Here is a 23,853-nt window from a genome sequence, read left to right as displayed (position 1 = left end):
GCTTCCACCCAACAAACATACAGGGCAGGGCTGGGGCCCTCTCTGGCAAAACAGCTGGCCATGGGGATGCCTCCCTCCAGGCAGCCCCTTAGTTCTCTTGGACAGCCACAGACCCAACAGCGTGGAGCCAAAATGTAGGTTGGTGCTGGTCCAAGTTGCCTGGTGTCTGTGTGTCCGGGACTCATCCCATGAACGTGTGTGTGTGTGTGTGTGTGTGTGTTCACAGGTCCAAGAGGCAGGGTGAGGGGTTCTCCAAGGAGGGGTAAAAAGAGAAGAGAGGGCTTCCCTGGTGGCGCAGTGGTTGAGAGTCCGCCTGCCGACGCAGGGGACATGGGTTTGTGCCCCGGTCCGGGAAGATCCCACGTGCCGCGGAGCGGCTGTGACCGTGAGCCATGGCCGCTGAGCCTGCGCGTCTGGAGCCTGTGCTCCGCAACGGGAGAGGCCACAACAGTGAGAGGCCCGCATAACGCAAGGAAAAAAAAAAAAAAAAAAAAAAAAAAAAAAAAAAAAAAAACAAAAACCAAAACCAAAAAAAAAAAAAAAAGTTTTTAAAAAGTAAGAAATCCTATATTTCAAATATTTTCATCCAAGTACATTTTGGTTTTCCAGAGTAGCTCATTTGCCAAGATTTCTGGGTAGCTGAAGTTTTACTGTACTTTGTAAACCCCCAGTAGGATTAAGATTCTGAAGCTCCAAAAAGTAATTAAAACCAAGGCTGTAAGTGGAAAATTTTAGGACACGCTAAAAGAAGAACTTCATTTCTCTACACTAAGCCCTCAGCTACCTCCACCTGCTCTCCCCCTTCACCTTCACAGCCAAGCTGTGGAAAGGTGGGGTCCCCTCCAGCCCTGCTTCCTCGGCTCCCCCTAAGCCCTTCCAGCTCCTGCCCTCCCCACCTCCGCCTCCCAGGAAAACTGCTCCAGCAAGGTCTGACGATGCCCGTTCTCTGTGCCTAGCAGACGATTCTCAACACGGTCTCTGCAATGTGAAATGCTGTGGACACCCCCTCTCTTCCCCCTGTCCCAGGGCTCACCTGCCTCTCTGCTGCCCTGGGCCATCCCAGGAGCCGCTTCTTGGTCACTGTTCTCCCTCCCTGGCCCCTTACGGGTCACATCTCTCCTCAGGCTCCACGTGCTACCTGGCCAAGCTCGTCCACGTCCATGGCTTCAAGCACCATTGCTGTGCCCATGATCCCCAAATCTCTACTTTCAGCCTGGCTTCTCCTGGAGCCACAGCCCCGAATGAATGTCCAACCCTGGAGTAGACCTCTCTGCTTGGATGTCTCAAAGGTCCCCAGACAACATGTCCAAACCAAACTCCTCTTCTCCAACCCCCAGCACATCCTCCTCCAGGGCTGAGGGGAAATGGGTGGCACCACCCACCTTATCAAGCTGGAGACTGGAATCCCCCCAGATCCCTTCCTCTGCCTCATCCTCGCATCGGCCATCCACAAACTCTTTAATTTGCCCCTGCCACTCTCAAACTGTTACCTGATGCTTTAATCTCTCCAAGCCTCACTTTCCTTATCTGTAAAATGGAGAGAATAACAGCGTACACCTCCAAGAGTTGTTTGGAGGGTTACGTGAGGTACTACATCCATTAGAACAAGGCGTGACAGAACTCAGCTCAGTAAAACACCAACTGTGTTCATCTTCCTCTCCACTTCCTACCAGCTTCCCCAGTCCAGGCCACCATCAGTCACCTCCTGTCTGGCCTCTCAGCCTCCCCACCATCTCCCTGTCTCCACTCCGGACACCACCACCCTGTTGCCAAAATCTTGGCTCTCTGTGCACCGCTGCCGAACGGAAATACGGAGACAGAGTTATGGAGGGGAAAGAAAGAGCGGCTCATAGTTCTTGAGGCGCTAGACTACTGTGTTGCCTCTTTGCCTGGCAAAGAAATAAAGCCGCTCTTTCTTTCTCCTCCATAACTCTGTCTCCGTATTTCCGTTCGGCAGCGGTGCACAGAGAGCCAAGATCTTGGCAACAACCTCCTCTAGCCAGACTGCAGCCAGAATGATCTTTCTAAAGTGCAGATCTATGTCACTCGGCCCTAAGTCCTTCAATTGCTCTTGGTCATCTTTGCATAAAGTTAAACTCCTTGAGGGGCCTGCAAAGCCAGGTGGGGTCTGGGCCCTGCTTTCTCTTCAGCCTCACTTGCTCCCAAACTACACCCTTTGGCACCTTATCCCGGCCACACTTAAGCACCTCACCGCCTTTGCCCAGTCAGCACCCTTCCCTTGCCAGGATCGCCCCACCCCGTCCCTGACTGTTCTCCACACGTCCGAGAAGCCGCCCCACGCCTCCGTCCTCTGCCTCACAGGCTCAGTGCTGGCGGTGGGCAACATCCACCAGATTTCTGGGCACCGAGCTGAGCCCTGAGCGGATTCTCCCAGGTCTGTAAGCTCCTTGGGCGAGAACTCCGTCTCACTCATCTATGACGTGCCAGTTGCCAGTAGTTGCCAGGAGAGCACAAGGGGAGGATGAGAGAGAAGAAAGAGGGGGAAAATAAAAAAACCATAAACCAAGGGAGAGAGGGGAGAAGTAATGAAGGAATGGGGGCAGGAGCGGGGCTCACATGCCACCAGGTAGAAGGAACATCCCATTACCTGCGCCTGCATTCCCACAGCGCCCCATCAACCGGAACTTGCCCCTTTATTCTTTTTTTTTTTTTTTGCGGTACGCGGGCCTCTCACTGTTGTGGCCTCTCCCGTTGCGGAGCACAGGCTCCGGACGCCCAGGCTCAGCGGCCATGGCTCACGGGCCCAGCCGCTCCGCGGCATGTGGGACCTTCCCGGACCGGACGCGCAGGCCCAGCGGCCATGGCTCATGGGCGCAGCTGCTCCACAGCACGTGGGATCTTCTCGGACCTGGGCACGACCCGGTGTCCCCTGCATCGGCAGGCGGAGTCTCAACCACTGCGCCACCAGGGAAGCCCGCCCCTTTGTTCTTGCTTGTCACACTTGGTGCAGTTCTCCACTGTGACGCCTGCCTGGCCCCTCTTGTGGCCTCATGGCCACAGGCATCTTTGCATGTTTCTGAACCTGAACTGGCTTCCAGACCAGCTAGTGAGAGCCAATTGTCAAAGTCCACCCTGATCCCTGCTTTCAGTGAAGTCAGGTTGGTAGCATGAAATCTACCCTGGCAGAGGGTACACCGTCGACACCGGCACACTATACATCAGAGCTCCCTTCCCCCACACCTGCCCTAGACCTGAGTGTCAGACATTTACCAGTGTGCCACCGCGTGATTCCCTCTCCTCGGCAGTCTCACCAGGACAGTCCCTCTCCCATCGCAGACCCACTGCCCCTTACGGTCTGGATTCCAGCTGCCCGACCTTGCTCTAGGGAAGGTTCCACCTTCAATCACTACCATGACCTCCCCTCTATATTTTCCGCCTCCCTCTCAGTGTGTGGACACTCTCCCAAGGTAAATGTCCTTCCCTTTGGCAGTCAGATTTGCTCAAGCCTCTGCTGCCTTAAATATCCTCTCACCCCCTCTCCTCTTCATTATGGCTAGGCTCCTCCAAAGATTGGCTACCTTCCCGCATTCCTCGCACCTCCTCTAGCCATTGTGATCTGGAATCCACCACCAGCAAACTCAGGTCTTGCTAAAGTCACCAGCAACCTCCTTGTGGCTAACACCTATGGCAGGCTCAGTTCCCCTCTCCCGTGATTTCTGGGAAGCAGGGACCAGCTGGCTCCTCCCTCTTGGTATGCTGCTACCCACTCCCTTACTCTCCTGTTCATCCTGACCTCAGCTTACATGCTGCCTCTTCTGGGAAGCCCTCCCTGATCTACAGTCAAGGCCCGATTCCCATGATGTACGTTTCTTTTACAGCACTTATCAGTTTGTAAGTCTATGTGTGATTGTCTTCCCATGTGAACTCCGTCTTCCCAACTGTGAACTCCACGGGGTCTGTTTTGCTCACTGCTGAACCCCAGTCCTACACACAGCAGGTATCCAAATATTTGTTGTTGAATGAACAGTCTAGTTTTAGAAAAATGAGCCTGGCTGTGTGCAGAGAGAACGGACTCAGGGAGGTGAGGAGTGGCAGCACTGGGCTGTGGGAGGTGATGGTGCTGGACCACGGTGGGCCGAGGAGCTGCAGATGCGAGGCGTACTGCCAAGTCAGAACTGCCTGGATTTCAGGGCTTGCTGGCTGGGAGAGGCGGGCGCGGAGTGCCAACAACAAGGGGAACCCCACCCCCTCTGCCTGTCTCAGTGAATGAGGTGAGCCTCCCCACAGCCCTCAGAGGTTCCGCACTGACCCCTGGCCCTGGGGAACCCGAGGGGAGAAAATCCCATGGCTGGTGCGCGTTCTCCATCTGTGCCCCACAAGGTGGGGTGGGGAAGACCCCCCTGCAACCTTTGCGTCCTCAGGCACGGGGCTGGGCACACATAGGGCTGGGGACGGGGCGGCAGTGCTACATCTTAGGCGGACTGTGAGAACCACCAGCGTATCAGAGTCTCCCCTTCCCCCTCCCACTCCAGGTCACCATCTCCTCTGAAGCACGAGACGTTTATCCTGCCTCCTACCAAAGGGAGCCCATCTCCAGCTGGTCAGGCCTGGCTTTCTCCCCCGTCCATGGCTCCAGCCCTCCTCGTGCTGAGGGCCTGAACAACACGGCAGGAGAGGCGTCCGGGATGCCCAGGCATCACCCTGTGGATGGGACCCAAGCCCGGGACGGCCTCAGGGCCAAGCCTGCCGGGCAGCAGGACACTGGGAGGGGCGGGTAGTGAGAGCTCTCCCATGGCAGACACAGGACACTCGCTCGTGCAGCTGACATAAGGCGGCGGCTACATCTCCCCGCGGTGCTCCCCACCCCGCCCCACTCACAGGGCAAGCACAGCCTCACTCACAGAGACAGGGGGATGGACAAGATGGCACGGGGATGGGAGGCCGGGTGGGACAGGCAGGCTCGGCGGAGGAAGCGCCGAGACTGGGTGGCGGGGTCCTCATGGAGTGGTTTATTACGATTCCATCTCACAAGGCAGGTGGGTGGGCGGGCGGCAGCGGCACACGGACTCCAAGCCCCTGACAGACGTCTGCCTTGGGCGCATGCAAACAGTGCAACATGGTCAAGCGCAGACACGGGGCGACCGAGGCAACACAGACAAGGAACACGGGGTGGGGAACGAGGCTGGGGCGATGGGTCCCTAGAGAGGGGCCTGGTCTCCCCAAGCCTTGTGGGCAGGACAGGAAAAATAAGATTCGTACTTCTTGTAAAATGCCCATTTGCTGGGTACTTTCTTTCTCCTTGTCTTGAAAAATAATAAAAAATAAACACACGGAAAAAAATCTCAAAAAAGGAAAGGGATAAAACTCTAAGAAGGCGAGATACGGGAGGCCAGGGGGAGCCTGACTCCAGTAGGGCTCCTCAGCCTCCTCCCTTCTTGGCCCTTCGGCGGGATTCCCAAAGCCCCACAGGTGGGTCCATGAGAGAAGGTGCCAGGCCTAGGCGGGGTCTCCGGGGGCCAGAAGGGGCGCAGGCTGCGACAGAGAAAAGAGGCCCATGGTCCTGCTGGGCTCAGTTCGGGTTTGGGCCCAGCGAGTGGGGCACCAGGTCCGCAATCTCTCCGGGTTCAGTCCCCACAGGCCCCCGACCTGGGCGGAGGCAGGCAGTCACAGGTGCAGCTCGTGGGTTTTGATGTGCTCCAGCTGCTCACGGAGCTGCAGGAAGGAGGGCCGCGTGGCGGCGTCCAGGTGCCAGCAGTTCTTCATGACCTCGTAGACTGCAGGTGGGCAGCCATCGGGGGCGTCCATCTTGTAGCCCTTCTCCACCCGCGGGACAACGTCCTTCAGGGGCTGCGGGCAGGTGGGTGGTACGCATCGGTGTAAGGCCTGACCCCGAGGGGACCCCCACTCAGTGTTGCTCTCCAAGAACGCCCCTAGTTCCACCTCAGCCCGGGCCCGGGGAGCGGTCTGGAAGGTCCCGAGGGCAGGTCTGCAGCTTCTAGGCCTCAGGCTGGGAAGGCGGGGCCCAGCCCCTCCCCCTCCCCGTCCCCCCCTCCCTTGCTCCAAGCCCCACCCAGCCCCAGCGCCCACACTCACAATTCTCGGATAAGGCACTCGCCCGAAAGAGTAGATTTCCCAGAGGAGGATCCCGAAACTCCACACGTCAGACTTGGTGGAGAATTTCTGCCACGTACATGGGAGAGGCAGTGTCAGGTCCTGGGAACTTGGGGGTGTGGGTGACCCGGGAACCCCATCCACCACTGCTTAGGCCCTGAGGAGAGGCGCGCCTACCTTCTCTCTCAGGGCCTCAGGGGCTGTCCACTTGACTGGCAGCTTGCCCGTGTCCTGGGTGCTGGAAGCCTCCTTGGTGAGGCCGAAGTCGCTGACCTTGGCCACGTTGTCCTCGGACACCAGCACGTTGCGGGCTGCCAGGTCCCGGTGCACGAAGTTGTTGCCCTCCAGGTATTCCATGGCCTCGCAGACATCTCTGGGGGCGAGCCAGCCACATGTCCCCTCAGACAGGGATCCCATAGCAGCGCCCTCCCCCCAATCAGGCATTGCTTCACTCACAGTGAGAACTTGAGGAGACAGTCTCCGCCCAGCACCGACCGACCCCGAGACCGCAAGTAGTCCACCAGACTCCCCTGGGGGCAGGACAGACAGACCAACAGGCCCTATAGGTCAGACTTGCCCTCTAGACCCTGGGAACAGTGGGCCTGGGGCTGGGCAAATGGCGACACTCAAGGGAGGTGTCGGGAGAGGGGTGGGGCAGGGCAGAGGTCAGGACGTCACTACTGAAGGAATATCAGAGCCTGGACGCTGGACGCTGTGCTCAGCAATTATCATGCATTATCTCTTAATCTTCATAAATCTCTGAGGTAAACTTTGTTACTATCTCCATTCACAGATGAGGACCTGAGGTTTGGAGGGGTGACACAACTTTTCCAAGGTCGTAGTGAATAAATGATGAACCAAGACAAAAGCCAAGCCCTGGTGACTTCAAAGACCAGTTGGAGAGAAGGGACTGAGGGAGCAGGGGCCCAAGGGTATGGTGGGGGGCTTGGGGCAGCTGGAAGGCTCGAGCCCCAGTGTTCAGCTCCAGGCTGGCAGTTGGATCGCGGGGCAGGCACACACCTTGGCCATGTACTCGGTGACGATGTAGAGCCCACCTTTCTCCTCTACGATCACGCCCAGAAGCTGTACCAGGTTGCTATGCCGAAGTTGCCTGGGGCAGGACGGGGTGGTCAGAGCCTGCCAAGCCTCCCCATCACCTCTTGGCCCCGGGTGACCTCCCCACCCCCTGCCCCAACTCACGTCATGACCGAGGCTTCAGCCAGGAAGGCCTGGGCAGTGGCGTCGTTCTTAATGCACTTGACGGCGACTTTGTTCCCTCGGTAGTCGCCTAGCATCACGTCTGGGGCAAGAGAGTTGCGGGTCGTTTCCTGGACTCCCCCCAGTCAGCAGCCTCTCCTAGGGCTCCCACCCTCTCTGGCTCACCTCCAAACTCCCCCTTCCCAATGGTCTGCAGCAGCTTCAGGTCCTTCATGTTCAACGCCCAGCCGCCTGCGGGGGGAGTGGGTGGTGAGTGAGGGGTGCTGAAGCCAGAGCGGGGGTCACAGCAGAGGCAGACTGGACTGTGACTTATGTGGGGTTCCCTGGACGTCTCCAGAGCCTCCAGGAGGGGGTAGTGCCAGGAAGCCCGGGTGGGAGGAGGCGGGTAGGCAAGTGAGGAGTGGGCGTGGGGGGGTGGCACTCACTGCGGAAGAACTCATCCTGGGCCGCCACGGTGCCCTCCATGACCTTTGGCTTGATGAGGCGAGTACAGAGTCCATCTGCGTCTGAGGTGTAGTGCTGTAGAGGGCAGGGCAGGCGATCAGGGCCAGCCCCCTGTGCACCACCCGCGGCTCCCGTGCACTGCCCTGGTCTGACCACCAGATGGCAGCAGAGGCCGGTCCCACCCAGCCCAGAGTTGCTTTAGGTCAGGAGGGCTCTCCGTTTCTAGCAGGGGTTAGGGAGGCCCCAGACACATGGTCCCTCTCCCATGCCACCCCACACCCAGGTGCTGGACGGATACCGGGTTGTTGTGATCACTCTGGGCCTCACCAGCATCCCAAAGCAGAGGACAAGCCCTGGCTCAGTCTAATACCAGCCTCTAGCCAGGTGTGCACAGGACCCTCCCCTGTCATAGGCCAAGCCAGGCCAACAGCGGGAAGGTGCTGAGAGTGAGTACAGGAGGCATATGGAGGCTGCCTGGGGTAGAGATGGCCTTGGGCGCTGCAGGGACATGTGGGCCATCAAGGTAAAGCTCATGAGGACATGTTTACGTACACACAGCTGGGCATACAGCTCTATGAGTGGCTGGAAGGAAGCTAGTTCTGGGATCAGAATACTCAGATTCTAGTCCTGGCACCTCCAAGTCACAGCTGTGTGACCAGAGGCAGGTCCCTTAACTGCTCTGAACCTCTGTTTCCTGGCCTATGAACTGGGGTACCACCTCCCTGTGCAGGCACTGTAGGGTCAGAGTTCAACGCTGGCACACAGCACGGGCTCTGTCGAGGCGTGAGGAAACGTGGGCTTGCAGAGGCTGCAGGACATGCCCAAGGTCACCCAGCTAGAGTGGTGGGACTGTAGCCGGAATCAGGGCCGGCACGCTCCGCTCACCTCCACCAGCTGCATGAGGTTCTCGAAGTACACCTCCTCGTCGATGCTGAGCTTGCTGGCGTGGTATATGATGCGGTAGTGCTCCACCTTGCCGTCGCAGCTCACGCACAGAGTGTAGTCCCCGGGGTAGTTGGTGCTCTCCCGCACCAGGAACAGGCCTGTCTCTGGTGGGCACAGGAGCCGCTCTGCCTGCTCCCGCGTGATCTTGCCATGGAACCAGCTGCGGGGAGGCCAGGCCTGGGGTCATGGTGGCCCAAGGGCACTGCCAGGCTCCATTTCCCAAAGGCCCTCCCTCTGGCTGGCACCTCTCCACAGTTCAGGGCTCAGACAGGCTCTGGAGGCCCTCATCCTCTGCCTCCTGCCCTTCTTTCTTCAGCCCTCCTAGCTCTGTCCTCCCCTTTGAGGTCCGGCACCCATGCCCTTGCCCTCATCTCAAGAGGCCCTCATGGACAACCCAGCCCCTCACTCTCGCCTCCCTGCTCTCCTGACTCTCTTCTAGGGGTAACAGGGCTCCCCGTCCTCCTTCCTCCCAGACTGGGAAATCCCAACCGCTCCTCAGAGGTACTCACGGCATGAGGCTGAGCTTGGTGCCTGCCTTCACGCCCTCCCGCTTCTGGACGTAGTTGGCTGGGATGATGCCCTCACGGCCCACCTTGTTCTTGGCTTTGTACCAGTTGGGGTCCTGGGGAGAGGGGAGCCCAGACACGCTCTCAGGGCTCACCCTCCCATGCAGGTGAGACAAAACCCAGAGGTAGGAAGGGGGTAGGGGTGTGAAGTCCCTGGTTACCTTGGTGACAGCCACAATGGTGAGCACGTCTCCTTTGCAGAAGGGAAGGTCCTGCTCAGCAGTGCCGTGAAAGTTGTACTTGGCAATACATTCTGTACCGGATGGCCAGGCAGCCTGCAGGGCAGGCGACACGTGGGCGGGTGCAGCCTGGGGCAGCCCCCACCCACCTGCCTGCAAGCCCTCAAGGTCACAGCGTCTTGGCTGGCCTCCCTGAGTCTGGGTGAGGTGCCCTTCCCCCGGAGAGCTCTGGGAATCTTCTAGCTGAGACTTCCCCACTGCCCCCAGACCTGTGCTCCCATCTTGAGGGCCCCGCATCTGACAGTGGGCCCTGGAATTCCATTTTGTTGAAAGCCAGGACTGGGGAAAAGGGGAATGAATCGACCTGAATCCTCATTCTCTCTCTTCTCAGCACCCCCGTGGTGGTGGTGGGGATACTCCACTGCCCTAGACCCCTGCCCCTGCAGTACCTGAATTGCCGACATCTTCTCAGAAGATCTGGTGTCCCCGTGTCACAGGAAGGCCAACCTGTCACTTGGTAACATGAGAGCTGCAGGGAGAGGGGAAGATTGAGGGAAGGCTGTGAGAGGAGATGGTTCCCTCCGTCGCTGAGACCCTACTCCTTCCCCATAGCAATGCGAACAGATGCCAGAGGCTTCAAGAGCTGGGACCTGGGGCAAGGGCTGTCCTTTCCAGTCTCAGCAGGCTGAGGGCACAGGGCAGGGGAGGAGGCAGGGGATGAGGGCTGAGGACCCCCAAGGACAGAGGGCCGTCAAGCCTGAGCCCATTGTGGCCTTACAGCCCTTGGAATGACCAACAGAGGCTACAAAGCGTAGGGGGCGAGTAGTGCCTGCCCTACCAGCCCCATGGCTGGATATCAGCTAAGTGGTCTGTGGGGGACCACAGGGCAACTGTGAACCTGGGGAAGGTGCCTGGGACCTTGGGAAAGTCCCTTGTCCTCTGTGGGCCTCTTAGTTCTGTCACCTGTAAAAACTCGCCCAGGCAGTATATCTGAAGCCAAATGTATGCCAACCCCATGGCCTGGCAACCCCACTTCCCAGCACATACCCAAGAGAAAACAGGGCAGGCACTGCTGACACAGGCACAGGAGCACACACAGTAGCACGGTCTGTAACAAACCTCACACTGGGAACTGCCCAGACGCCCATGAGGAGTGAGATGGATAAACTGTGTACATTCACAGAGTACCGGACAGCAGTAAACATGAATAAACAACACTGATGCATCTAAACATGCTAACCAAGACGCCAGACAGAAAGCACACATGCCATGTGATTCCATTTGTATAAACTCCACAGTCAGGGGATTTTCCAGTGCAGGATGGCGACTCCCCTTGGAAGAGGCAGTGACTGGAAGGGGGCAAGTTCAACTCTGTAGCGCTTCACTGAGCTGTACCCTTGTGGCTGGTATATGTTCTGGTGTATGTGTTTACTTCAATAAAATTGACTACCCCGAGAAAGTTACCTCAGCCAACCCCACGCCCCAAGGGCAGCAAGTCAACCCCGTCTTGCACACATACTCTTTGTGGGCCCAGCTCAGCACTCCCTCTATGACCAGCATCTTCCCAAACACAGCCCAGAGCCCCCGAGTACCTGTCCCAGGAGGCAGAGGGATGGGGCTACTGTTCTCTTCTGACAGATGAGGAAACTGAGGCTTACACAGGGCCAGTGACTACTCCGTGCTCACAGTATGTTAGAAGAAAAACTCCTCCACGTGTCTTGTTCCCAGGCTCATTTGCAGGACACACAAGGCCTGGGGCCTGGTTGACACTCACAAACTTTACCACCTACCCCAGGCCAGGCGGTGGAAGAAGACATTTGAGTGCAAGTGCCTAGGGGTGTGCGGTGAGTGAGGACTGCAGAGCTTAGGTGGGCTTCCTGGAGGAGGGAGCGCTGGAGCTGAGCCCTGAATGCTGGAGGGCTAAAAAAAGGCAGGCTGGAAGCCCATGGTGAGGAGGGCGGGAAACAGACCCTGACGGTCTGAGCACCCCGTCAGTCTGTGGCAGGGGACCGTGTGTACTGGGTCTGCCTGGCACAAAACTTGCAGGGATGCGGGGGCTTCAAACGCTGATGTGAGGAAACAGGGTTTGCTTCTGAGGGCCGTGGGGTCTGTGGGCCTCAGCAGGGGAGTGTGTGGTCTTGGAGACCGGAAGGAGCCGGGGAGAACAGAGCTGGGGAGAAGCACCACCGCGTCCAGGCCCCACTTCCAGGCTTCCCTTCCTCCCAGAATACATAGTGCTTCCTGTCCCAAGGCCAGCCCGTCAACCTCTGCCATCTGGGCAGGGAGCCTGGGGCACAAGAAGGATGAGCCTGGACTCCCCTAAACACACATACATTGACACGACTGAGCCACCATGAGTATAGGAAGCACCTCCAGGCTCCCAAGAACCACATGTGGGAGCCGTGAGCTCCTCTTGCCCCCATTTTATAGAAATGGAAACTGAGGCTCATGAGGTTTGAACAACTTGCCCTACGTCGCACAGCTAGTTAGGGGCGATGGTCCGCAACTTGAACTGTGGTCCCTCTGTGGCTGGCTGGGTCCCCAACCTTCAAGACCTTCTGAATAGGGGTTCTGCCAGCTCTCCACATCCCCATGCCTCCCTCTCCCTCCCAAGATTCACCACCACCGAGGGAGAGAGGGCGAGGAGGCTGAGGCACCATTAGTCACCCTCCCAGCTGTCAGTTTGCAAACACTCCCTCCCCTGCAGGCCTGCAGCTGCTGCTGCCGCCTCCCCACTGACTAGATGATAATAACAAAAATAATAATAGGTCCTGTTTGCTGAGCACTTATTCTGTGCTGCGCCCTGTCCCTGGCACGTTATGGCTCATCAAATCCTCTAACAACTGAGAGGGAGAGGCTATTATTATCCCCATTTTACAGATGAGCCAGGCTGAGAGGCAAGTGGCCTTACCCGAGGCTACACCTCCAGTGAGCATCCTGCCCCACGCAGGTGTCATATGCCTGAGCCAGCAGGCCAGTTCGACCCCCACCCCTGGTGCCTCCTGCCTTATGTGCACACACCATGCGGGGGCTGCCAGCAGGCTGGGACCACACTGGCCTCGAAAAGAGAGTGCAAGGGAAGAGGGAGAATCAAGCGGTGCTCATAGGAAGGGGCAAGGCCAGGAGGGTCAGGGTGGCCTTCCTTGAGGGTCTGGGTTTTGACAGATATGGAAAAGAGAGAGAGGAGCTAGCCTCTCCCCTTTGCTCTACTGGCTATGACTTCAGGACTCAGTTTCCCCATCTGTACAATGGGCTGGTGACAACCCTACAGCTCCCAGAGCTGTTCTGAAGCCTGCTTTCTTCCCACAGAAATCCTGCCAGCAGGAGCTGCAGACCCTCTCTGACGGCTCCTCCCTGGCGAAGTCATGAGGCCAGGAAGGTCCCGTCCTTAGGGCTCTGAGGGTCCAGCCGGGTTATCCCCCTCCAGATCAGAGGCCAAGAGTCAGAGTGGCTGGGAGGGGCTCCTGCAAACCTAGGCCTCTAGTCAGGCCTTGATCAGGCACACAGGGGCCCTTCCAGGGTTATGTGAACCTTGTTTTAGGCCACTTTGTGGAAGAAGTGAAGGAACATTGTTCAGGGAGTCAAGGGCTCTGAGCCCTGTTCCTGGCTCTGCCACCAACTTGTTGTGTGACCTTGGGAAAGTCCCTTGACCCTTCTGGGACTCACTGGCTCTCCAGCACCTGAACCAGATCCCTTTCTCACCTGCTGCTCCTAGGACCCTGGTACCCCACCCACCTTCCCGCCTTGGCATTCCCTCTCCACTCCTTCCCCCTTCTCTACCCAAGGAACTTCCACTCAACCTTCAGGGGTTGCACGTGTGCCTGAGAAAATGTAGTAGAACAGTCCCTGCAGTACTGTTTGTTGTAGCAAGAGATTGGGAGACAACCTTTATGTCCGTTAATAAAGAACCAAGTAAATATATGACCAGATAGCCTGAAAAGGCAACAACACAACTCCAGCTGTTATGGGGCCAGGATGGATCTCTAGGTGCTGATACAGAAACCTCCCCATGATAGAGTAAGTAGAAATGGCAAAAAGCCAGCTCAAGTCACGAAGGAAACGTTGCTGGGGGAATAGGACGGTGACATGGCACCTAAGTACCACCCTCCAGATTAATCAGAGAGAGGAAAAAGCACTTCCACCACAGGGAGATGTGGCAGATACCTCGTTAACCGAGTGATCAAATTAAGCATCACCAATAATGAGAGGAGCACACTGAGTGCCTCCTGCACTAAGGAGGGCACAGCATCCTCTGTGCGATGGGCCCGCAGAGCTGCTTAACCTGACTCCAATCAGGAAGAGGTAGGCAGACAGAGACCAAATAACTGGCGTGGACTCTTAGAGTCAATGTCATAAAAGACAAAACAAACAAAGAAAGGCTGGGGAATGTTCTGGATTAAACAAGACACAAAAGAAACATGACACAACAACAAAATGGTAATTACGTGAGGTGAATGATGTGTTAAGTAACCTTATTGTGGTAATCGCTTCACAATATGCACATATATCAAATCATCACACTGTATACCTTAAACTTACACAACATTAAATCACAATTATATCTCAACAAAGCTGGAAAAGAAAAAAAGAAAAGACACATGATAGCAAGATTCAATGAGTGATTCTGAATCAGATTCTGGAGCAGAGGGAAAAAATAGCTATAAAGATCATTTGGGGACAACTGGGAAAATGAGAATGTTAGATAATGTTATGGAATTAGTGTTAATTTTCTTAGGTGTGATCGTGGTACTGTGATTATGTAAGAGATACACGATAAAGTACTTAGGAGAGAAAGGTACGATGCCTGCAACTAACACTCAAATAAATCAGCAAAAAAAAAAATATGTATACACATATGTCCATGTATATAAAAGAAGAGATAAAGCAAACGTGGCAAAATGTTAAGAACTGGTGAATCTGGGTAAAGTATACTCGGGTATTCATTATACCATTATTTCAGCTTTTTGGTAGGTCTGAAATACTCAAAGGCTGAAAAAAAAAGCAGGGTGTAGGACATCACCCATGGTATATTACAAATTATTTTTTCTTAAAAGGACATACCATTCACCCCTAACCTTAGATATGCACGGATTATCTCTGAGGGTCTCAGAAGAAACTGATAACTGAGGTTGTCTCTGGGAATGGGAAGTAGTGAGTATCAAGTTCAAGGGAAACTTACTGTTCGTTGTATATTTGCTATTTTGTTCTTTTAACTTTTGTTTTTTTAACCACATGCATCTATTACCTTCCCCCTAAAAATAAGACTAGTAAGAAAATCAATAACTTTTTGAAAACCACTTGTGCCAGGAGCCTTCCGTGGCTCCCCAGCTGTGGTGGCTGCTCCGGGCCTCCAGAGCCTCTCATGCCCCATGCTCCAGCGAGAAGCTCAATGACCCTGGCCTGGGAGCCCCTGCAGGAGGAGAGCCGGGCCCAGGGCGGCTGCTCAGCACGTGAGTGCTGAATGAATAAATGAACCCAAACAGCAGGGGGAAGCTAGGCTGGCTGCACCACACTGCGGTCCCATAACCGACAGGACTATACCTAACCCCAATGGGACAGCAGCTGCCCCCCCCCCACAGGGCTGGGGGACAGGGGGCTTTCACTCCGACTTCCTGCCCCAAACCCTGCTCCCAGGAGTTCTTGTGCTGGGGTCCCGGGAACAGGCTGGGCATTGTGCCCAAGCGCTGAGGTCAGTGGCCACAGCCTCAGGCAGGCCTTTCTTGGGAGCCCAGGCTGGCAGGCAGGGGGGAAGCCCAGCAACTGCCCTTTCCCTGCCTTGGGGAAGCTGTAGACCCTCACAGCCTAGCACGTGCTGAGGGCCAGGGTAGGTTAAGGGGCTCCTGCCCTGCCCCCCTCACCAAAACTCCACTGCCTAATGGGGCGTGGGAGCCTTCAGTAACTGTTTACACCCAGCTAAAAATAGCCACTGAAAAGGGAAGTGCACAAGAGACCTGGGGGAAGTCTGGGGGCCATGGCCCCCAGAGACTCTGGTCCTGCCACAGGACCCAGCTCGAGCCTCTGTGGGGCAGGGCAGCCCCCAGAGGCAACAAGCAGGTCCACCTTGCCCTCTTATTCTTTGAGCCACTGTTTCAAGAGGCTCCCTGTGAGCCCAGCTCCACGTGTGGTGGCCAGGATGGACAGGAGCGGGGAAGGGCCCAGGAGGTCCTGCCCTTGGGACCCCAAGAATGCTACTCAGCATCTCTCCTCTGTGCCCAGCCCTGCTCCAGCCCTCCTGCCTACCAGCTGATCAATCACGGCCAGGTGTGCTTGGTGCCTCAGCAGAGGAGAGAGACAAAGGCCACTGGGGAAGGCTTCCAGGAAGAGGGGGAGGGGAGGGGAGGATCTCAGGTAGAAGCGACTGTGCTAGATCCGGCCAGGATTAGGATTTCAAACAGTGTAAAAGAGAGAGTTAAGTAAGGCTGCAGGAGGCTCAGGGTGAGGGGGGTGAGGGTCAACAGAGGCTCTGAACCCAGGCAGTCTGGCACACAGCTCTGCGTTTCTGATTGGGCACGCCCCTCCGAAAGACACCTGAGGAGGGCGGGGCACCAACAGCAGCTGGGCTGGTTTGGCAGCAGTAAAATCAGCCCCACCTCTGGTTCTAGAAGCACAGGGCACCCAGGCTGACGGCACTGTGATGCCCCTGGCCACACACCAGGCCATGGGGCTGGAGGCTGGTTCCCACTGAGCCAGATGGGTGGTCCCAGAGCCCTTAGCTGGGCAGCTGCAGAATTGGGCACAAGACCCTTGGAGAGGCCTGAACCTCCCCGGGGGTCAGGAGAGGGCTGGAAGGATGGACGGTCCCACTTTGTCTCCAGTGTGAGCTGCCCCACCCTCACCCCCAGGGTTCCCTCAGCATCCAGCACCCTTGCCCTAAGGGGAGGGGTGAGTTTAATGGCTGCAAAGTGTTAAAAACCAAATTACAGCAACTCACTGGCTCTTTTCCTGCCCCCCAATGGCTCAGTGGGGGCTGGAGCTAGAGGAGGCTAATAAGGGGAGCCGCCTTCCCCAGGCGCCGCTGCAGCCTGAGGCTGACACTCCTGGCCCAGAAAGGTTTCTAATTACCGCTCAGGAGCCTAATTACCTACATGCACTGGGCAGTGGGGACTCCAGGCCTCTGTTCCGCCACCCACCTCAGCACAGGCTGTGGTCTTTGCATCTTCATGTGCCTACATTTACATACAGCCTCTCAGCACTGACCTCCAATGAACCCTTAAAAACCAGAGTGTCCTTGTCCCTCACCCCAAAGTCCCCTAGTCACGTTACAGGTGGGGAGATTGTGGCCCAGAGGCCGGTGAGCTGGCCCCCAGATTCCTGGCCTCCCCATCTCAGAACTGGGACCCCGAGAACACATGGCTCAGAAGGTAAAGCTGAGGGGGTCCAACTCAAAGGACGTACAGTCTTGCTATCCAGTGTAGGGAGAAGGGTTACCAACACCCTCGCCTCACAGGATGGACTGTAAAAATGAAAGCACGAAGAGTGAGAGCCTACTGACCCAATCCTGCCTTAGTTACTTAATCCTCCAAAAAACCCCATGAGGTTTTACTGCTGATCTGTTTGACAGAGGAGGATCACCCAGCTTCCAAGGGGTAGAGCAAAGATTTCAGCTCAGATCTGTCTGAACTTGGTTGGGAGAAAATCCCTCCACCCTTTCCTTGGGCAGGACAGATGACACCCTGGACAGAGAGGTGCGAGTGGGCAGCTGAGGGGTGGCCCACCCAGAGATCGGCCCTCCTGCTCTGGGAAGGATGGGTTACATCTGTGCCATACCGTGCCTCGCACAGAGTATGTGCCATACCGTGCCTCACACAGCAACTAGAGAAGCCAGCAGCCCTAGAGAGTGGAGGAGCTCTAAGCAAGGACCTCTGCCCCTACCCTGTCTCTTTCTCAAACGCTTCTTGATTTTCATGGCCCTTCCTCTCCAGGAAGCCCTCCTGGCTGCTCCAGCCTACGCAGATCCCCAGCTTCTGAGCTCCCCCGAGCCCTGCCAGGAAGTTGGAACCACAGGCCTCTCCCTACTGACTGACTCCTCTCTGACTCTGGCCTCTTCTATTGGTCGGCAGGGGGGCCTCAGGGTTCCTTCTCTCCTCTCCCCTCCAGTCTCCCTGACAGCATGGGCCACAGACGTCCAGCCGGTTGGGGAGCAGCGGCTGGGCTGGGCAGGGCTGAGAAGCAGCAGCCTGGGTGTGCAGGCGTCAGATGACACCCAGGTTTTCACACACCCACAAGGCTTCCAACTGTGCAGAGAGGAGGACCCGCGGGGAGGAGGGGGGCACCAGGCAGCCTCTCCTGCTTCTAGGGGCCTAGACCACGGAAGGGGAGGGGGAGGCGGAGGGAAGCTGCGGTTGGAGGCCCAGCCCCACTGAGGCGTACAGAGCTGGTGTGTGATGAGAAGCTACCCTCATCACAGTACCTCAAAACCAGGAAGAGAAACTGAGCTGGCAGAAGGGTGAGCTGGGCTGCATGGGGCCCTCAGGTCCCTGGGGGCCTGCCAAGGGGAGCTCTTTGGACAGTCGCTGGACAAACCACTTGTCCCTCAGTTTCCCCACGGGAAAAATGGGATTCTCTCCCTGGTCCTGCCAGTCTGACCCTGATTGGTACGGGCTCTATCATGCCTGATACAAGAGACGCCCCCCAGTTAGTGGAGTACTCCTGGTCCCCCAGCAGGCTCTGGCCTCTCCCGGGTAGCAGGGCTTGGCCCCCCGAAGCGAGCCTCGCCCTGCTTGCTTCTCCTCTCAGCCACGCAGGGAGCACACTAGCTCTTCCTCACCAGCTCTTTATTTTTAGGTCTGAATTTGACTTTAATCATTACTTAGCGGATTCTATTTCCAGCCCTTGGATGAAGGGACCCAGAGGAGAGGAGGAGGGGAGGCAGTGCTCCCTGCCTGGTGTGGAGGGTGGCCTGCCTCCTCCACCCATCCTGTCCCCAACCAAGGAAGTGGGGCACTGAGAAACTCCCAAAGTGCTCACCCCAGCCAGGCCAGCATCTTGGAGAGGACCGCACCCTGTGACCTCATCCCAGCCTGAGCTGTGGGACAGGAGGGCAGTTGTAATGCCTGCCTCCCCTGCGCCAAGACCAGGGACGAGTGGGACACTCCAAAGGCAACAGTCTGGCGGCTGGAGTCCAAGGTCATGTGCCTGGGAGCCCTCTGCAATGAATGGGCCACCTTGGGGAGGACGCTCTACCTAGCTTAGTCCTGAGCCATACCAGGGTCAGCTGGGGCTATGGTCTCCTAGGCCCTGGGAGTGCCAAGCTGAGACTGTTTTCCTCCTACTGTCCATGGGCTGACCCTAGCAGGGCACTCCCAGTTCTCTGATCTCCACAGACGAGGAACAAGAGGTAGTAAGCGATGTCACAGCAGTACATGCTCAGATTAGACCTGGAGAGCACCTGCTGAAGAGAAGGACACTAACACACAAGACTTCCCTAGCGATTTGTGGACCATGTATGTTCCCCTTCAACTCCCAGTTGGGAGGCTCTAGAATCTCTGCCCCTGACCCCAACTTTCTTCCCTTCCCCAGCCGCTGGGCGGGAGGATGAGGCTGGCATGGCTGTCCCTGGCTTGGGGCTCCGGATGCCTGAGTTCCTTGCTAAGACTCAGTTTTCCCAGGGAGAGTAGGCCTCTATCTCCACTGGGGAAATGTGGGGCTGGCCTAGGAAGTAGCTGAAGCTGGGGGACAGGAGGCAGCCAGGCTCTCAGAGAAAAGGCCTCGTCCATTCAGCTCTGATGCTGAAAGAACACAGGGAGAATGGGTAGGGCCAGGGCCCAGAAACCAACCAGCAGCCCACCTTCCACATGGTGATGGGGACGGGGTAAGGCAGAGAGGGGGGACAGGATACTGGCCAGAGCAGTCTCTGAACACAGGGTTTCTGAAGGGCTCCCTGGGCAGAGACCACCCTTGGCTAGGTGAGCCATCAGCCAGCCCTGGCCCGGGTGTCTTCTGCACACGCTGAGGCAGCCTGCAGTGGGCACTCCTTCAGCAAAGCCTACCCCTTCTCACAGAGCGCCTAGTGGATGCCAGGGGGTGTGCCAGGCACCTTCTAGTACCTTGGTTAGATGGTTCCGTGTCCGCACACTCCCCTCTGAAGTAGGTATCACCGTCCCTGTCGTGTATATAAAGGAACTCTGGCTCAAAGGATGACCTGTCCAAGGTCTCTCTTCCCTGGCCTAAATGGCGCAGCTGGGCCTGGAATCACGCTGGTTGGGTGCCAAGCGGCCCACTCTCTCCAATACCCTCAGCTGCTTTGGGGGCCTGCAGTAACAACAATTACAACAGCAACAGACGGGAAACAACAATGCACAAGCTTGGTAAGAGGGTTGGGGTAAGGTTGCTGTGGCAGAGCTTTCGGGAATATTTTGTAGCTTTTTAGGAGCAAAGTTGCACAGATTGTGTAGCAACATGAGAAAATGCCCAGATATGGTATTAAATGAAAAAAGGTGTGATGGCATGCATACCCAAATGAAAACAGCGACAAAGGCAAAAAAGATCAGGAAAAGACTGGCTGGGAGGCTCCAAGATACTAACAGTCACTGTGCCAGTGAAGAAACAGTGGGTGAATTTTCTGTGTTCTAAATTTTCTGTAGTGCTGTTTTGTTACTTTCTAAATTAAGAACCCTAATACTATTTACCTACATTCGTAGTTTTCTGAGCTCAGATTTGCTTCCTGGGGACCCACCTGCCACCCAGCTCTGGTCCTGGTGTCTGGGACATCAAGGGATGGCCTTTCTGATTTGGGACAGCCCCTCAGACACATGAGGGTGCTTCCCTACCTTCTCTTTCCCAGACCAAACACCTTTGGGGACAATGAGATTCAAAACCTCCCAAAGAACAAGCTCAGAACTGGACCCAAGCCGTCCTGCCAGATCAGGCTTGTTGGGGCGGCCACGTCACACTGTGAGCCCTGGGCCTCTGTCTCTGCCTGTACTCTGGTCTGCTCTGTGATGGCTCAACCCCTTGGGGCCTGGTGCCCTCTGCAGCAGTGCTGGGGACCATCTTCTGGTCCTTCTCTGTCCCAGACCCACGGCAGAGAGAAGAGCAGGAAGGAAGCCACCAAGCTCGCCACATAAAAAGTGAAGCCCTGCACACGTGCTTGCCTGAAGCCAGACCCCTTTCTACAAGGGTCTTGGGACCCCGGCCTGCACCCAACAGCTCACAGGCGTCCAACCATGTCAGGCTTCAGCCCCAGGCCCTCAGGCTGGCAAGGAAGTTAGGGCTGGGTGAGGGGAGCCTCACAGGCCCAACACATCTGTGTCCCCTCCACTGTGCATGTCAGGGCAACCGGAAACAACTCTAAATCAAGGGCAGAGGCCTGAGCGGGACAAAACTGCCAGCAGCCCCAAGGGGCCCCAGACATGGCTAAGTATCCTCCAGGGAACCTCCCACACTTCCAGCAGCGAAAGGATCCTGCCACAGTCCCAATCTCCTTCCTGCTGCCTTCACCCTGTTCCTGCTGGGGCCCCACCAAGAAAGACACTGGGAACACCAGGGTGTAGGGAGCTTGGAAGAGACCCCCTGGGTGTCCCCACTCTGACAATGCTCCCATGCCAAGGCTGAAGGGTGCTCCCTGTGGAAACAGGGCTCTCACCTTCCCCATCCAGATCCCATTCACCAGCTGAGCCAAAGGTGTATAGGAGGAAGGGGTCAGGAATGACCACCAGGCTGTTTCAGTTCAGCACCAGGGCTGCACCCCGTGGGTGCCCCACACACTCACCGCATCCCTCAGTGGGACCCAGCCTCAGGCACCAGGGGGAAATCCCACGGGCAGTGCCAATGCTGCCCGAGCCCAGACCCAGGCAGAGCCGGGGCCGGAAGCTCTCTCGCTTCTCTCTAGCCCTCTGTATGGGAGCACGTGCTCACCCCACGAGGACCTGTGGGCCAGGCTGGGGGCTTATGTCCCTGGTGGGTAAAGGCACCTGCCTGGTTTCTCTCTACCCACAGCAGTCCAGCTCTGCAGAGCCGGTGGGGGGGGGGGCGGGGGGGAATGAAAGGACAGACAGCCTAACTCTGCCAGAGGCCTGGGATAGCAACTCCCCCTTAAAGCCTCAGTCCCCTGGGCTACAAAACAGGAGGGAAGATAAACCCCTAGTTAAGCTCCAAGAATCTAGTGGCTGGACACGCCCCTTCCTGACACCTGGCTAGGCCCTGAGCAGCCTGGGAGAACGGGCTGACAAGGCTGCCAGGAGGTGGGGCATGGTCCTAATGCCCAGTGTCACCTCCACCAGGACAGAGGTCCAGCCCAGTTTCCCCACCCTAGGGTCAGAGGTCCCTTGGCTTAGGCCTGGTGTTCTGGGAGGCCGAGGGTGACAGGCTCAACCTCTGGCAGGCTCAAGGGAGGTGGCTGGGCCCTGGGCTTCCTGGAGACGGCAGGGCCTCCGCAGGGGAATGCGGGAGGGGTCAGAACCAGGCAGGCCAAGGAACCTGCAGGGAGGCCCTGGGCCGGGAATGGCAAACCGCCCATTCTCCTGGGCCCTGGCCCATGCCGACCCCCTGCCTCCAGGCTCCAGCCAGCCCCCACAAGAGGGGGAGGACAGACAAGGGGGTGGCCTAAGACAAGTCTGTGGGGCTCGAAAGGCAGTACCTCCCTCGTGCGCTCCCCTCCCAGTCGGGCTGGGCTGACAGTGACTCCCGGGAGATTTCGAACCCGGGAAGGAGCGGGTAAGGGAGGTGGGGGATGGGTGTGGACGCCACGGCAGCTGCAACAGAAGCAACAGAAGCAACAGAAGCGGGACGAGCGACCTCCACCCACCTCCCGCCGGGAAGCACCCGGACGCCCACCTCCTCCAGGTCTGCCAGGCACTCACCTCTCTCGGGGCACTGCGGTCCGGGCCACTTCGCTGCAGGCAGCATCAGCGGCCTGCGGGGCAGTCCATGCGGCCAGGGGGGAGGGGAGGGGCGCAGGGGTCCCCGGGTGGTACGGTACAAAGAGGTCTGGGTGCGAAAGGAGGGGAAGGAGGGACGGCCAGACAGAGGCAGGGGGATGGCCTCGCGGCCCGGGTCGGGGAGGGAAGAAAGGCGAGGGAAGGGGGGCGGGAGGGAGTCGGGGGGAGGAAACAATGTAGCCGGCGCGGCCCCGGTAGAGTTCCGCTTCCGAACGCCGCCAGAGAGGTTCGATTTTGGGACGTCGCGCCGGCTGCCCGGGGCTGCCCCGGACCCTGGATCGGGGCCGCAGGGGGTCCCCGCGTTCCACGTCCCGGAGGCTCCGGCGGCCACAGGCTGGCTGGGGCGGGAGGGACCGCTGGCCGGGGGATGGCCCCGACGGCGGCGCGGCCGGGCGATCGCCCCGCTCGGACCCCACCCCGGCAAGACCTCCGGGCAGGGTGCGGGGTGGGGCGAGAGCGAGAGGGCGACGGTGGTCTCAGTGGCGGCGGCCAAGCTCGGCTCGCCCTGGTCTCCGCTGGGAGGAAGCTCGCAGGCCTGGCGAGAGGAAGCGCGGCCCGGATCCTCCGCCCGCGGCAGCGCGCCTGCGCGAGGGAGCCGGCCCGGCGCGCCGCGGGGCGTGGGCCGGCGGGGCGGCGCCCCCTGCCGGGCGCCGGGGGCACTGCGGGGGGGGTGTGTCCGCGCCCACGCCCTGCCCCCACCTGCCCACTGGCGCTGAAGGATCCTGAAGGTCCCTCACCGAGGGCCGACCAGCCCGCCTTGGAGCAACCCCCAAGCCTTCCTCGGGCGCAGCTCCCCCCATGTAGAAGCGATTGAGGCCAGGCCTGGTCCCCTCTCCTCGGATCTGTTTGAGGAGAGTGGGCCTCACTCACAGGAGCATTTATAGATTCACAAGCATTTCCTGGCGCTGAGAATGTGACAATTCAGGAGTCTACTACTAGGACCACTTCGTTACCGTCAAGGAGTTCCCAGTACTGACAGGCCAACAGACAAGCACCAAGAAATAACTGACAAAAGTGAAGAAGTGGTGTACAAGGTCCACAGGAAGCAGAAAAGAGGGAAGAGGCCTAATGAGACTTCACAGAGCTGGGTCCTTAGGCAGAAGGAACAGCATGGACAAAGGTAGGGAGGGGTGAGAGCACTTGACGGCTCTGGGAACTGTCAATAGCTCAGTACGGCTGCAGTTTGCAGCGTGGGTCCAGGAAAGTAGTGGGAGATGGGGTCCCTGCAAGCCCCAGAGACAAGAGAGATCCAAAGGGCCTTATGGAACTTTCTTGGACTTTGTTTTCAGCCTGGCAGCAGTGAGAAAGTTGTCAGCAGCTATGTGATTTTGGGAAAGTTACTTAACCTATCTGTGCTCTAGTTTACCAAATGGGGAAAGTAATAGCACCAACTTCTTAAGGTTTTCTGGGGAGGAAATGAGTTAATACGCTTAAAGTGCTTAGCGTGCAGTGGCTGGCACATGGTCAGCCCTTAGCTAAGTATCGCCTGTTATTATATATTACTGTTGACGAGGAGCAGGGCGTGATCTGCTCTGAGCTCAGGAGCAGACA

The 23,853-nt window shown here is 57.6% G+C and overlaps 1 protein-coding gene across 2 annotated transcripts; it reads right to left on the bottom strand.

The window, feature by feature from the left end:
• Positions 1 to 5,226: 5,226 nt before the first annotated feature.
• On the bottom strand, positions 5,227 to 22,594 carry CSK (C-terminal Src kinase). 2 transcript variants are annotated; one of them, XM_007446685.1, is made up of 13 exons: positions 22,225 to 22,594; positions 9,874 to 9,953; positions 9,407 to 9,520; positions 9,189 to 9,301; positions 8,620 to 8,839; positions 7,716 to 7,809; positions 7,456 to 7,521; positions 7,273 to 7,372; positions 7,093 to 7,183; positions 6,529 to 6,602; positions 6,250 to 6,445; positions 6,055 to 6,141; positions 5,227 to 5,808 (listed from the first exon to the last, which is right to left on the bottom strand). In XM_007446685.1, the coding sequence occupies exons 2-13, from the start codon at positions 9,886 to 9,888 to the stop codon at positions 5,626 to 5,628; spliced, it is 1,353 nt and encodes a 450-aa protein (XP_007446747.1). In that variant the 5' UTR covers positions 9,889 to 9,953; positions 22,225 to 22,594; the 3' UTR covers positions 5,227 to 5,625. The 2 variants fall into 2 exon arrangements, with proteins under 2 accessions (XP_007446747.1, XP_007446748.1); XM_007446686.1 differs by lacking the exons at positions 9,874 to 9,953; positions 22,225 to 22,594 and having other exon boundaries at positions 5,521 to 5,808; positions 9,407 to 9,523.
• Positions 22,595 to 23,853: the final 1,259 nt, after the last annotated feature.

This window comes from Lipotes vexillifer, unplaced genomic scaffold, assembly GCF_000442215.2.
Source record: "Lipotes vexillifer unplaced genomic scaffold, Lipotes_vexillifer_v1.1 scaffold242, whole genome shotgun sequence".
NCBI classification, from domain to species: Eukaryota; Metazoa; Chordata; class Mammalia; order Artiodactyla; family Lipotidae; genus Lipotes; species Lipotes vexillifer.
Note: the sequence above shows the minus strand (reverse complement) of the source record. Positions and strands in the feature narration are given on the sequence as shown.